Below are 14011 nucleotides of genomic sequence, written 5' to 3' on the forward strand. Positions count from 1 at the left end.
ACCTTTTAAAGAACAAGGTAAACACTCTCCGTCAGATAAGATAAATGAGGATCACTCAGCCTTTTTACTGCACCCACTCCCAGGGTAGGAGATTGGCTTATGGAAACATGGGGAAATGTGCTGAATTTTGTTTTGTCCATTCTTCCCATTCTAATCTATTTTCTTCTCTCCCTTTGTGGATCTCTTACCACTCAGTTACTAAACCAATTGTGTCCACAGCCACCAACTTAGCTTTTAACATGTGAAACTTCTAGGGAAATTTCAGATGGGGGCCCATGAAGGGGTTCTGGACAGGCCACCCCAAGATATGCCACCCGGGCATAGTGACTATGGTGAGAGAAAGACACTTGGAAAACAGCAGGTGCAAGATCGCTCTGACCTTCCTTCTTCTTAAGAGCAAGAGATGAAATTCCCATGTGGGAGATGCCCTCCCTATACCTGAAGGAAAGTGTTCTTATCAAGGATGGGAAATGTGTACAAACAAACCTTAGTAAACTAACCTAGTCACTCACTTCTCTACCCAGTTAACTACCCTAGCCCAAGCCCGTTAGCTTTGTCATGTTTTCAGTTTACCACTTTGTCCAATTCAGTATATGAGTGTTCAACTCTAACTGCATCTTTGGGTCTCAATCCTTACACGCAGGCTCCATGCCGTGTGAAACCTATATTAAATGCATTTAAATGCTTTCTCCTGCTAATCTGTCTTAAGTTAATTCTCAGTTCCAGCCAAAAAACCTTAAAGGGACAGAGGGAAAATTTTGCTTCCCCTACAATATCTTACTGGTTTTGCTTCTCCAGAGAACCCTAATAAACTGGTGTTGCTTGTATGCCTAGGATGCACTGACCTCCACTAGTCAGCAGGAAGCCAGGACAGCCACACCCTCCCGCCACCGACCCAGCCCCGGGGCTGCTCAGAGCTCCCCAGCTAATCTGCCAGCCAAAGTCCCAGGACAGGGAACTCCTCTCATGCCCCTCCTCAGCCCAGCACCCCTCCGCTCCTGCTGTCCTGGAGTGAGTCACTGTGGTAGGCACCTGCTGGGACTAGAAAACATGTTGATATGTGACACTTTTCTCCCTCTGGGGTCCTCCAGAGGACAGTGACCAAATTTAATTCTCTCTTTTTTTTCTTTTTTTTTTCCCCTCTTTCTGTTTGAGGTTCGGTAAACACAGATGGGGTTGAGGGTTCCAGGAAGACACTCTGATTGTGCTCGGGACCTAAGGTTCCCAGCCCTCTGCCCTGCCTTCCTGCCAAGCCTGACCGTGGAGGGTCCCAGAGCCCCTTCCCAGGAAACAGTGCTCACAGCACAGCTGCTCTCTTAGAAATTTTATTGGTCCTGGGGAAAGGCAGGCAAGCAGGCTCTGCCTCCCCGGAGGGTCCCACAGGCCCTCACTGTTTCCCGTTGGCGTTGATGGGGCGGTTCACGTGATCAGGGGAGGCCAGGAAGGCCTTGAGCTTGGGCCGGGCACTGAGGTGCGCCACGTAGGCTGAGAGCAAGGGAAATGCATTCAGGCAGCCGGGGGCCAGGACCTCGTGGATCAGCAACAGATCCAGCAGGTTGTAGTCAGCGAAGGAGATCTGCAAGGCAGGGGACCGGGGACTTAGCCAGTGGGAGCAGGCTGGAGGCGGGGCCGGGGGAATGGCGGGCAGGGCGTTTGAGGCCATCCCCCAGGTCTGCCCCACTTTGCTGAATGAATGGCTCACACCTGTGTCCATCTGTAATGGGGTGGTGAGGACAGGGCCAGATGCTCACCTGGTTGCCCACAATGAAGGCCTGGCCTCCCTGGTTCTGGGACAGCAGCGTCTCAAAAGGCTTCAGCTGCCCCGGCAGTGCCTTCACATAGTCATCCTTGCCCGCCTCCTGCCGGAGAGATACCACCATGCATTTCTCCTACCCCCAGCCCCCAGCCCCTGCCCCACCCGAGGCACCCCCCTTCTGTTGACCACTGGTGAATGGCACAACCCAGTGGGCCAGAGACTGGAGCCCTAGACGCCCCTCTGCTCACCCCCCGCACCAGGCTGGTCCCAAATCCTTTCGTTTCAGCTGCTAATTCTTTTCCAGTCCATTCCGACTTTCTGTCCCTGCCAGGATCTCTTACTGGATTACTGCAAAACCCTCAGAGCTGGTTCCTCCAGAGAATCCTCCTAGACCTCACATTCAGACAGAGCCCTGCATAGACTCCTCCATGCCCCACTGCCCTCAGGAGAATCCAAACCGGTGGGTTCAAGGCCTTCAGGACCTGGGCCGCTGTTCCCCCATCTCCATCTACACACACGCACACACAGGCATGCACGTGTGCGTGCACACCCCCCTCCCCCAACACAGGCATGCACACGGGCACACTCTGCCTCTGCTAAACTGGTCCCAGGTCCTCAAATGTGCTCTGTGTCTGCATATACTTTGCTCTTCTGAAAGTGCCAGCACCTCCTTCCAGAAACTGGCTATAGATCCTCCTGCTCCTATGGCTGCTCCAGGAAGCACCCCCACCCCAGGAGATAAGAAACCACCTCTCCCTGGTGTCTCTGTCCTTGCACTCTCCCGCCATTGCCCCCAGGCAGTGAGGGTGAGGGTAGTGTCTTGTCCACAACAGCCCCTGGCCCCCAGCACAGAGCCAGCTCCAGCCCCAGCACCCTGACGAGGGAGGGGCCAGCCAGAGCCATGTGCAGGTGGGGTGAGCACGAGAGGCCCCTCTCTTCCTTCACCCCAGTGCCCACGCCGCTGGCCGTGCTCACGTAGTTGGTGTAGATGAGGCTGAGGTATTTGCAGCGCAGGTCCTCCACGCCGTCGTTCACCATGTCCGCCAGGGCTGCCTCCCGCTGGTCCTTCCCATATAGCCCTGGGGTCAGGGGGAGCAGACAGCGTGACTGGGCGCCTGATCAACACAGGACCACGGGCTGAGCCCCTCCAGGCCACGTGGTTGTCTGTGGGCCACAGCCTGGGAGGAGGGCTGAGCCTGACACACAGTAGGTGCTCAGAGCTCGGTTAGAGGAGCCTGCACAGAGCAGGGCTGCAGGCAGATGTGGGCTGTGTCTCTGCTTCCCCCACTGCAGAGGGCCACACGGCAGCTCAACCTAAACAGAAGGGGCTCAGAGGCAGATGCCAACCCACCCCTGCCCTGGCCTCCAGGCCTCAGGACTCACCGAGGGAGCGCCCCAGGTGACGCAGCATGGCATTGGACTGGTACAGGGTGAGGTCTCCATCCTGGAACTTGGGGAGCTGCCCATACAGCTGGGGGGAGGCACGGCTCCATGAGGGTCGCTGAGCCTGGCTGCCCCCACCCTAGTCCTGCCCCCCAAGGCTCGGTCCCCACCCCCTGCCCGGACATGGTCACTCACACAGGAGGCCTTGAGTGAGCCCTGCTGCCAGGCCTCTATGGTCACCACCTCCTCCTTCCAGCTCTGGCCCTGGTCCGCCAGTAGCATGCGCAGGGCCTCGCAGCGCCCTGATGTGAGGGGACAGGACAGGGGCATGGGGACTCCGGGAGAGACCCAGCCTCACAGCGACCTGAGGAGGGCTCAGGAGGGTGGGGAGGAGGCATGGGAACAGAGACTCCACCAAAGATTTAACAAAATACTGGGAAGGGATCGGACACGTGGAAGAGCTGAACACGGAAGGAGGCCCGGGCTTGTAGCCACAGGATGGAGGGTTGGGGGGCTGGGGTCTCCCCGGGGTGGGTGAGGGACCGTGGGCTGCAGGCCCCACCCCTGCCTCCCCTCCCTCCCAGGCTCAGGCTCCGACCTCGAACGGGGAAGTAGACGACGGTGTAGGGCGGCACTGTGGCGGACAAAGAACAGTCTGTTAGCGCCTGCGGAGCGCATCCTGGCCGAGGACCCACCGCCCCCCTCCCCGGGTCCCCTCCTGCTCCGGGCGCTCCCGGCCCCCTGAGCGCCTCTAACTCGGCGCCGGGGACGTCCAGGGCCCCCCGGTATCCCCGTCCCGGCTCCGGGGTGGGGGGGTGTGGTGACGCGGGCCGGGCCCCAGGGACTCACTGGTGCTGCGCAGGCGACGGAGCTCTGGCGCAGGCCCCGCGGCTCGCGCCTTATATGGGTGGTCCCGCCCCGCTCCGCCCCGCTCCGCCCCTGGTGCTGAGTCACCGCGCCCGCCGCCGCCCGGATCCCGCCGCCCCTCGGCGGCGCAGGGGCGCCCGCGGCGACAGCAGGCGGGAGATCCCCTCCGCCCCGGGTGCCGGCCGGGCCTGGGAATGGACGGTCGCGGGCGGAGGGACGCGAGCACAGGCGTCCAAAGTTACCAAGTGCAGGGACATCGCGGGAAAAGACAATACCCCGAGCGCACCGTGCAGGGGCTGACACACCTTAGCAGGGGAAGGGCAGCGTGTGCGGCCGCCCGGAGCAAGTGAGCCCGCGGGAGAGTCGGCGGAAGACGGGCGGCGGTCGGGACAGTCCGCGTGCTGGGGCGCACTTGTCTCCTCTCCTGCTGCTCCCGGGAGGCGATGGGCGGCCGGGCTTTCGCAAGAACCGCCTTTACGCAGGTGCGCGGAGCTGGAGGAAGCCGCTCGCCGCGTTTGCTGTTTTTTAAGTGCTTCTAACGTCTGCATAGTGGCACTCCAGGATAGCGCCCATCCCCCCCACCGTCACACAACCCTTTCACACACTCACTGTCGCCCGCGCTCAAACACACACACACGTGCTGTCATACACGCACAACTTACTGCAATTCTCACCAGTTCGCACTCTCCCTCTGTCACACACACACACACACACACACACAGGGACCCGTGGTCTCGCCAAGCAGCACAGTGGCCTCCTCCGGGCCCTGCAGGGCCTGCCGGCTGTAGCCAGACCTGCCGCGCTGCCTCCGGCTGTGGCTCCTCCTGCTCCGGCCTCTCTCTCCTCAGGGTCTTTGCTGTGCGGGCTGGGGCCTGGGTCTGGGCCAGTAAAGGTGAGAGGGTTTCCGCCGCCGCTGTCCCCGCGCTCCCCTCGCACACACCTGGCTGCCACTGCCCCGACCGGGTCTCTATGCCCTTCTCACCTCTGTGACTCTCACCGGGTCAGACCAGCCGGACTCAGCCTCCTGTGAGCGCTGGAGTGTGCATTTCCCCGCCCCCGCGCTCCATTCCTGTGCCCTGCGGGCCATGGATGTTTCCGTAGTCATGGAAACTTGTCCGGTCCCTCTCTCCTTCCACAGCGCGGTCCCGGGGTGGTCCTGGGCCATTCTTCCTGGTGTGCTGGCCCCTGGGGCGAGGGGACACATTAGTGCGCTCCTGGTTCCTGGCCCCATTATTATCTCTGGTTTGGGCAGGGTCCCCCTCTTATTTGTATGTGTGTGCTTACGTGTTCCCTTTATCTTCACACTCCGCTGGCACTTCCTGCAGGTGGTGAGTTTGTTGGGCTGTGCGCCCTCAGTGCCACTGCTGCGTCCCAGGTATGGAACACTGGCCTTGCAAAAACAGAGCCAGCTGGCCCTCCCGAAGGGCTGCGCCAGCCGTTCCACGCTCCCCGAGGCCGTGGGACTCTCTCTGGCCCCACATCCCCTCCACCTAGAATTGCTAAGGATTTTGATCGTCTCTGCCGGTGCTCATTGGATTTTGTTTTCCGCTTCTGGAAATAGTCTGTTACCTTTGGACCATTTTCTTTGGCTTTGCTGTCTCCTTTCTGTTGATCTGCAGATCTTCATTTATTCTAGGCACTAATTTCTTATTGGCTTTAACGCTACAATCACCTCCTGGTCTGTCAACTCTCTCTTCACTTTGACCAAAGTGTATTGTTTTCAGTATTTTAATTTAATTTTCTAGTGGACAATTTACATATCTCCCTCACCCTTTCCTTTAGGTTAGTGTGACAGTTTTCCATAACAAACTACTTAAAGAGAACTTTGGTCAAAAATGGAATGAAATAGCCAAAAAAAAAAAAAAGAAAGAAAGAAAGAAAGAAAAAGTCACTGCTGCTTTTATACACCAACACTTTCACCAGTTTTATACTCTAGCAAAACCACGCAATATTTGCACGACATGTGTTTGCAGTGTTTCCTTGGGACTGGCTTTCCGCACCGTCCAATGGCAGATGGGCGGCTCTTTGCCCTGCTGGATGGCAGAGGCTCACTCAGCTTCACGTTATCTGGAGGCCCTGGATACAAGACTTTAAGATCTTGAAATCCCAAATTGTCATGGCTCCACCGATGCCAGTAGTGCAAAATTTTCCACAATCTTGTCTGTCCACCTCGGAAATAGACACTTGAGTGATGCTATTCTGGGGCAGCATCCCTAAGGCTGTATTGTGGTCCTGGGTCGTGGCCCTCTTGTCCATGTTGTGCTGGATGCTCTGTTTTGGGACGTCTACCTTGGAGACAAAGGTCAAGCAGCCGCAGTCATCGCAGTTAAAGAGCGCTGGGCAGCAGTCATGGCCAGCAGCCACACGCTATTCTCCGAGACAAACGATTCGCTCGGGAGTGGCAGGAACTCTGTTCTAGAGTTGAGACCGGCACGCCTTTTGGGGCATGAGCAACAGATATGGTGCTGTGGTGACTGGCCCAGGCCAGGCGGCTCCCACTGGCGGAGAAGCTGACCCCATGGACCCAGCTGCCTGTGCCACTGCCCCCAAACTCTGACATCAGCTGACCAAAAGGCATCTTGCTGCCCCAGGGCGTACTGGCTGGCTTTTCATCCCTTCTTTAATATAGGCAGAAAACACTCTGCATTTGAAGTCACATGGTCCTGCTGCCAGCAAAACGTTGTTGGGATGCCCGTCCAAGCTGAGGACTGTGGAGCCAATGGGCTTTTTAGCGTGCTCGCTTACCCACCAGTCATTTCAGACAGAAGTGAGCCATGCTCCGCTTCCCACAGCAAATTTGTCCGCCAGGGGGCACCACTTCACAAAAGTGGCTGCGCAATTAATTCTCAGGATCACCAGGGTTGGCTTGAGGACATAGGCATTGCGGTCTGCCCCACAAGGGACCATGCGGTCGCTCTTGGGAGCCCAGTCAATACCTATGATGTGTCCGTTGTGCTCCTTGAGTTCATGAGCTTTCGCCCACCGGCTCCCCTTTTCTTACAGATGTGCACGTCGTGAGTACTGGGGCTAAGGGCAATTTGAGTGCAATCCCTGTTCCAGGCATGACAGGTGACTGGCTCTAGTAAAAACTGATGCAGGGACATTATTCTTAGTGTTTTCAAAGAACAGAAAGCTGGGGTGGGGCCGGTCCGGACGGGATCAGAGCGGAGAATTCGCAGACTTGGGTCAGTCGACATGAACAGGCTCCGCGGGCGTAGGGGGAGGGCCAAAGTGTCTTTCATTAAATAAAACTCCTTAATGCTAGTGTAGTCAAACCCATGAAGGGTTTTGTTTGTTTGTTTGTTTCTGTAGGGGAGGGTTGGTGCTTCTGTTTTGCGCTTTCGAAACTTCATCTGAAAGCACAACATTCTCCTGTGATGTCTTCTGTTAACTTTGTCTTTTTATCTTCACATTTACATTAATCCCTGTAGAGGCCACTCTTGCATGTGCTGTTGGGTAGGAATCCAGTTTTATTTTCCTCCAAGCAAAGAGCTGTCTTCTCCAGCACCATCTCCAGAGCATCTGATTTATCCCACGCTAGGTTCCCATAGATAGCCGGGTCTGCTGGTTCTCTGTCCTCTGCCATTCAGTGTCTGTTTGTCTGTTCTTGTGCCAGCACCACAGCTTTTTATTACTATGGCTTTATAAATTTGGTAGGGAAAAAGCACACCCTCCAGCGTTTTTTTTTCCCTGACATTTTCTTATTTGTGGATCTTTATTCACTTCTTGAGAAAATCTAACTGGGATTTTGGTTAGGATTGTATTACATTGAGAGATTTACTTGGAGGGGATGCACATCTTTGTAACATTCCCTACCCTACATGACGGTATAGTTCTCTATTTATGCAGATCCTCCTCTCTAGTCTTTATTTAAGTTTTCTACCAAGAGGTCTTACATAACCTCTTTTATTTATTTAATTTTTTAGAGACAGGGTCTCGCTCTGTCACCCAGGCTGGAGTGCAGTGGCATCATCACAGCTCACTGTAGCCTTGAACTCCTGGGCTCAAGCAACCCTCCTGCCTCAGCCTCCTGAGTAGCTGGGACTACATGTGCATGCCACCATCCCCAGCTTATTCTTCTATGTTCTAGGGACTCTGTGTCTTGCTGCTGTGAATAACATTAATATCTTCTTTTAGTTGGATATTGGAGATGTAGAGAAGTGCTAGCAATACTATTGGTTTCCTAGGTTTGTGTCCAGTAATGTTGCTGATTTTGCTTCTAACAAATGGTTATTCTGTTGATTCCAGTGGCCCTTCTAGATAAATGATCACATCATCTGCAAATAATAAAAATTTCATCTTCTCCCTTCTAATCCTTATAGCTTTTCTTTGTTTTTTCTTTCTTTATCACACAGACAGGGACCTCCAGTGCTACATGAAATAGTAGTGTCTTGTTTCTGATCTCAAAGGGGCCTCGAGGGCATGAGGGAAGAACGGGGATTCCCATAGTCTCGCCCACCCTCTCCCGGCTCTGGCTGGTGGCTGAGATGTTTGGCATGGAAACTGTGTCAAGTTCAAGGAGCTCCCTTCTCCTAGTTTCCTAAGACTTAGTATCATAAATAGGTAACAAATCTTACTAAATGCTTTTTCTACATTACTTGATGTTAATGACATGCTGTCTCTCCTTTATTTGTACTAATGTGGAGAATTATATTGATACATTTTCTGATGAATTCATGGAATAAACCCAGCTTGATTATGATGTATTATTTTTAATATGGTCTCCTGCATTTTGTGTAGGACTTTCCCATCTGTGCTCACGATTGAAAAGGAGCATGTAATTTTCTTGTTTTGTCCTTATCTGGCTTAGAAATCCAAATTTACCACCTTCATAAAAATGTCTGGGAAACTTTTCCTTGATTCTATTATCTGAAATAACTTGCAAAAAAAGTTAGAAGTTATTCACATTTGCTCTTTTCCTTGATGAGTTTTGTCCAAAATTCTACTGTCGTATGAAGAACCAGCTTTGGGTTTTATGAGTTTCACTGTTGTGCCTCAGTCCTTGTTTGCTGTTCACCTCTTGTCTTTCCGATCCATTGTTTCTTACAATTCACTCTGTTATTCTTTTCCTGACTTTGTGATTTCAATGATTTGCTCACTTATTTTTAGCCATTTTTATTTCCTGATAAATATAAACGTATATATTTTTTCAATCCCATCCTAAAGATGAGACTGATAAATATATTTAAAGTGACAAATTTTCCTCAAACTACCATTTAGGTGTGTTCCACTCTTTCCACATATAGCGTTTTTATTCATTCGAATATAAATGTTTTTAAATTCTCTTCATGAGTTCCTCATTAACTCAAAGAACATTCAATGATATATTTAATTTCTAAACATGGAATCTTTAAGCTATCCTGGTTTGAATCATTGTAATTCTTGGATAATTTGTATTAACTTCAACTGGGAACATTTATTCTATCCGTTTTGTCTTTAATTTCTAATTTTATTACATTATGGTCACAGAACATACTTGATCTCACATTTATCTGTTGTAACTTAGTGAGGCTTTATTTGTGGCCAAGCTCCTGGCTTGTTTTGGAACTGTTCAGAGGTACTCCAAAAGAAAGCTTCTTCGTGTTGGGTGTAGATCATTGTTCGTGCCTTTGACGTTAGTATTTAATGCTCTGGTGCATTTGTTCTGTCAGTATATGAGACAGGCATGGGGTTATTGTCATTTTGTCTACATGTCCCTACAGTACTCCCCCTTGCTACTTGCTCTCATGGGAAGCTGTATTGTTATAACCTTAATGTTTGCCCATTGTGACTTTTACCCTTAAATTATATATTTTTCATATGTTGAGATTCCTACCCTGGCTTTCTTTTTGTTCACATTCACTGAGAGTATCTTTTCCTATCCTTTTGTTTTTGATATGTCTGTGCCTTTTAAAAATTGAGGTGATTATGTTCAGTAAAATGTACGCATCACGAGTGGACGATACGATGCATTTTGAAAAGCGTGTGCACGGGTGGAAACAGCAGCCGGTCGCGATGCAGAGGAAGCCAACTGCCTCAACGGGCCCCGTGGCCTGGGCCAGTCCCTCCTCACCCTCGCCAGGCAACCGCCGTCTTCAGTTCTGGCACCGCAGGTTTGTTTTGCCTCTTCTTGAATTTCCCGGAAATGCAATCATACAGTCAGTACTCTTGTGTCTAGCTTCTTTCACCCAACATGTTTTTGTTAACTTTTAAAAATATTGAGGTATGATTTACATTTAGTAAAATTTATCATTTTAGTGTTTGGTTCCATGAGTTTGACAAAAACCATCATTATGGCCAGGTCCAGTGGCTCACACCTGTAATCCCAGCACTCTGGAAGGTCAGGGTGGGAGGATTGCTTGGGGCTAGGAGTTTGAGACCAGCCTGGACAACATAGCAAGACCCCATCCATACAAAAAATAAGAAAATTAGCCAGGCATGGTGGCGCATGCCTGTAGTCCCAGCTACTTGGGAGGCTGAGTTGGGAGGATTGCTTGAGCCCAGGAGTTGGAGGCTGCAGTGAGCTATGATCAGGCCACTACACTCCAGCCTGGACAACAAAGTAAGACCCCATCTCTAAAAAAGACCAAAAAAAAAAAAAATCCATCGTTACAATCAAGATAGAGAACATTTCCATCGTCGTCCAAAGTTCCCTTGTGTCCCTGTATAGTCAGCCCCTCTCCCACCTGTGGCCCCGGCAACCACTCATCTGCTTTCTTTTCTGACAGTTTTGTCTTTTCCAGAGTGTCATCGAAATGGAATGATACCGTAGGTAGCATTTTGAGTCTCCCTTCTCTCACTTCGCATAATGTCCTGCTGTGCATCAGCAGTCCTTTGCTTTTTGTAGCCGAATCGTATTCCATTGTGTGGATGCACAGCTTGTATCCACTGGCCAGCTGAAGGGCCTTTGGGTTCTGGCAGCTGTGAGTAAAGCTGCCTTAAACATTCGCATATGGGTTCTTATGTGAACATAAATTTTCATTGTCTTGGATAAATACTCAACAGAAAGATTGCTGGGTCATGTGGTAAGTACACATTTAACCTTACAAGACATTGCCAAACTGTTTTCCAAAGCGGCTGTACCATTTTACGTTCCCACCAGCGGTGGATAACAGTTCCAGTTACCCTCCGTTCTCACCAGCTTTTCCTCTGGCCGTTCTAACGGGTTTATAGTGTTAACTCATTGTGGTTTTATTTTTATTTATTTTTATTTTTATTTTTTTGTTGTTGAGACAGAGTCTCACTTTGTTGCCCAGGCTAGAGTGAGTGCCGTGGCGTCAGCTTAGCTCACAGCAACCTCAGACTCCTCGGCTTAAGCGATCCTAATGCCTCAGCCTCCCGAGTAGCTGGGACTACAGGCATGCGCCACCATGCCCGGCTAATTTTTTCTATATAGATTTTTAGTTGTCCATATAATGTCTTTCTATTTTTAGTAGAGATGGGGTCTCGCTCTTGCTCAGGCTGGTCTTGAACTCCTGACCTCGAGCGATCCACTCGCCTCGGCCTCCCAGAGTGCTAGGATTACAAGCGTGAGCCACCGCGCCCGGCCTATCATTGTGGTTTTAATTTGCTTTTCTCAAATGACTAATAATGTTGAGCTTTTCATGTGTTTATTTCCCATAGAGATATTGTCTTTGCTGAAGTATCTGTTCAAATCTTTGCCCATTTAAACTGAATTATTTTCTTAATGAGTTTCAAGAATTCTTCGTACACTCTGGATATAGATCCTTCATCAGCTATGGTTTTTGCAAATATTTCCTCCCAGTCTATGGCTTGTCTTTTCATTGTCTTAACAGAATTTTTTGAAAAGCACAAATTTTTAATTTGGATGAAGTAATATGTATCACCTTTTACATTTCATGGATCGTGTTTTGGTGTCATATTTAAGAAATCTTTGCCTGACCCAAGGGGGAAAAAGATTTATTTTATGTTTTCTTCTAAAACTTTTATACTTTGTGCAGTGAGCTATGATCACACCACTGCACTCTGGCCTGGGCGACAAGCGAGATCCTGTCTCAACAATAAATAAATAAATATTTTTAAAATAAAAAAAAAAAATTTATACGTTGGAGTTTTACATTTATGTCTGTGATCATTTTGAATTTTATACATGATTTAAATTGTGGGTTGAGGTGCCTTTTTTGCATGTGGATTTCCATGCAGTTGCTCCAGCAGCATTTGTTAAAAGGACGGCCTTTTCTTCATGACCGGCCTTTGCAGTTTTATCGGAAACCACTCCCTGTGTGTGTGTGGGTCTACTTCTGCACTTGTGGTTCTGTTCTGGTGACCCAAGTGTCTGTGCTTTCACCAATACCACACTGTAATTACTTCTGTAGTCTACGACACCTTAAAATCAGGCAATGAGAATCCTGTAACTTTATTCTTTTTCAAATTGTTCTGATTATTCTGGTTCCTTTGCTTTCCATATAAATATTGGAATCAGTTTGGGATTCTGATTGGAATGACACAATCTCTAGAACAATTTAGGGAAAATTGACATCTGAATAATATCAGTACATCTCTCCATTTATTTAGGTCTTCTTTAATTTCTCTCAACAATATTTTATAGTTTTTCAGAGTACAGATCTTGCATATATTTCATTAAATTTGTCTGTAAGTAGTTCATGGTTTTTGATGCTATTATAAATGACATGTTTTAAAATTTTATTTTCATCTTGTATTGCCAGTATACTCTAGAAAGATTGATTTTTTATATTTTTTATATTGACTCTATATTATATGTCCTTTTATAATTCACTTGTTAATTCTAGTAATTTTAACTTCTTTAAAATTTGGAATTGTTTTTAAAATTTCATTTTTTCATTTTTTCATTCATAATTTTTATTGCTGGCATATAGACTTACAATTGATTTTAGTATATTGTAAGGCTTATAATAGGTGACTTTGCTATACTCACTTATTAGTTCTAGTTGTTTTATAAATTCTGTAGAATTCCCACATAAATAATCATGTTATCTGTAAATGGAGACAGTTTTATTTTTTATTTTAAATGCATGTGGAATAAACTGGATTTATGTTCACCAATCCTATTTCCTTTTTCTGAGCATTCCAAAAAACTGCATTTCACAGACTTCCTTGCAACTAGGTTGAGGCCATGTGACTGGGCTCTGGACAATGTAATGTGGGCGAAATTGATGTACGCCACTTCTCATGGCTATAAAATGTCCCATACAGTCCTCCTTGCTGCTTGTCACCCTCTTTATTCTTTGGCTTGGAGACTAGTAGAAGATCGCAAGAAAGCCCCAAAGAATAGCAAAACCACAGATAGAAAAAACTTGGATCCCTGAGTCAGTGCCTAGAGAAGAGTTACACAGGATTACAGCTCAATCTGCATTAGATTTCGATGTGAGAGAAATAAATATCTGTTGTTTGTAAGCCATTCTGTCTATGGTAAAAAAAAAAAAAAAAGATTTTGATGTGAATGATAGAGAAACTTATATTTTGTTAGGCCACTGAGATTTCAGTGTTTATTTGCTGCCACAACATAGACTAGCTTTCTTGACAAATACTAAGGGTTTCTTGAAATATTATTATTGGATCTTAACACATTGACTGCCATGTGAGTTGTATTTAACTCAGGCTAGTTTTGTGCCCAGGGCCATGTGAAGAAAAACCCTGCAGCTGGTTCGTGAAAATCTTACTTGTTGGTGTTCTTATTCTCACAATTAAAACTGACAATTTAATTCTAAAAACGTGGATTGTGTTGCATATAACTCACAAACAGAAAACAATAAAAAACAACAAATTAGAAAGGATCATCTTGTTTTAATAAAACACCATGGCCCCAGGGAAAAATTTTTTTTTTCTAGTGTGGCAGTCAATGTGTTAATAAAAAAAAAAAAAAAATCTAACGACATTCTCTGTTTCAGTTGGAAGAATTTAACCTATTTACATTTATTGTGATTACTGTTGCATTAGGATTTAGTTCTATCATCTTATTTTATTTTCCTTGATTTTCCCCCATTCCTGCTTTCTACTGGATGGATCAAATTTTCTTCTATTCAT

The 14011-nt window shown here is 48.2% G+C and overlaps 1 protein-coding gene and 1 pseudogene across 3 annotated transcripts; both read right to left on the minus strand.

Annotated features, from left to right (window-relative positions):
* Positions 1–1314: 1314 nt before the first annotated feature.
* LOC138384677 (glutathione S-transferase P) lies at positions 1315–4982 on the minus strand. Of its 3 annotated transcripts, XM_069470312.1 has the most exons (8): positions 4801–4982; positions 4312–4524; positions 3738–3773; positions 3335–3441; positions 3140–3227; positions 2732–2835; positions 1752–1859; positions 1315–1576 (listed from the first exon to the last, which is right to left on the minus strand). In XM_069470312.1, the coding sequence occupies exons 4-8, from the start codon at positions 3419–3421 to the stop codon at positions 1388–1390; spliced, it is 576 nt and encodes a 191-aa protein (XP_069326413.1). In that variant the 5' UTR covers positions 3422–3441; positions 3738–3773; positions 4312–4524; positions 4801–4982; the 3' UTR covers positions 1315–1387. The 3 variants fall into 3 exon arrangements, with proteins under 3 accessions (XP_069326413.1, XP_069326412.1, XP_069326414.1); XM_069470311.1 differs by having other exon boundaries at positions 4312–4982; XM_069470313.1 differs by lacking the exons at positions 4312–4524; positions 4801–4982 and adding an exon at positions 3989–4242.
* Positions 4983–6064: 1082 nt separating this feature from the next.
* LOC138385031 (actin-related protein 2/3 complex subunit 1A pseudogene) lies at positions 6065–7170 on the minus strand (annotated as a pseudogene).
* Between the last annotated feature and the right edge of the window lie 6841 nt (positions 7171–14011).

The sequence above is a fragment of the Eulemur rufifrons genome, chromosome 6 (assembly GCF_041146395.1).
Source record: "Eulemur rufifrons isolate Redbay chromosome 6, OSU_ERuf_1, whole genome shotgun sequence".
Classification (NCBI taxonomy): Eukaryota; Metazoa; Chordata; class Mammalia; order Primates; family Lemuridae; genus Eulemur; species Eulemur rufifrons.

Coding starts and splice junctions, on each gene's coding strand:
- LOC138384677 (XM_069470313.1), bottom strand. Junction 1,860..2,731: donor GCCTCATCTACACCAACTAC/GTGAGCACGGCC, acceptor TCTCTCCGGCAG/GAGGCGGGCAAGGATGACTA. Junction 1,577..1,751: donor CCTTCATTGTGGGCAACCAG/GTGAGCATCTGG, acceptor CCTGCCTTGCAG/ATCTCCTTCGCTGACTACAA.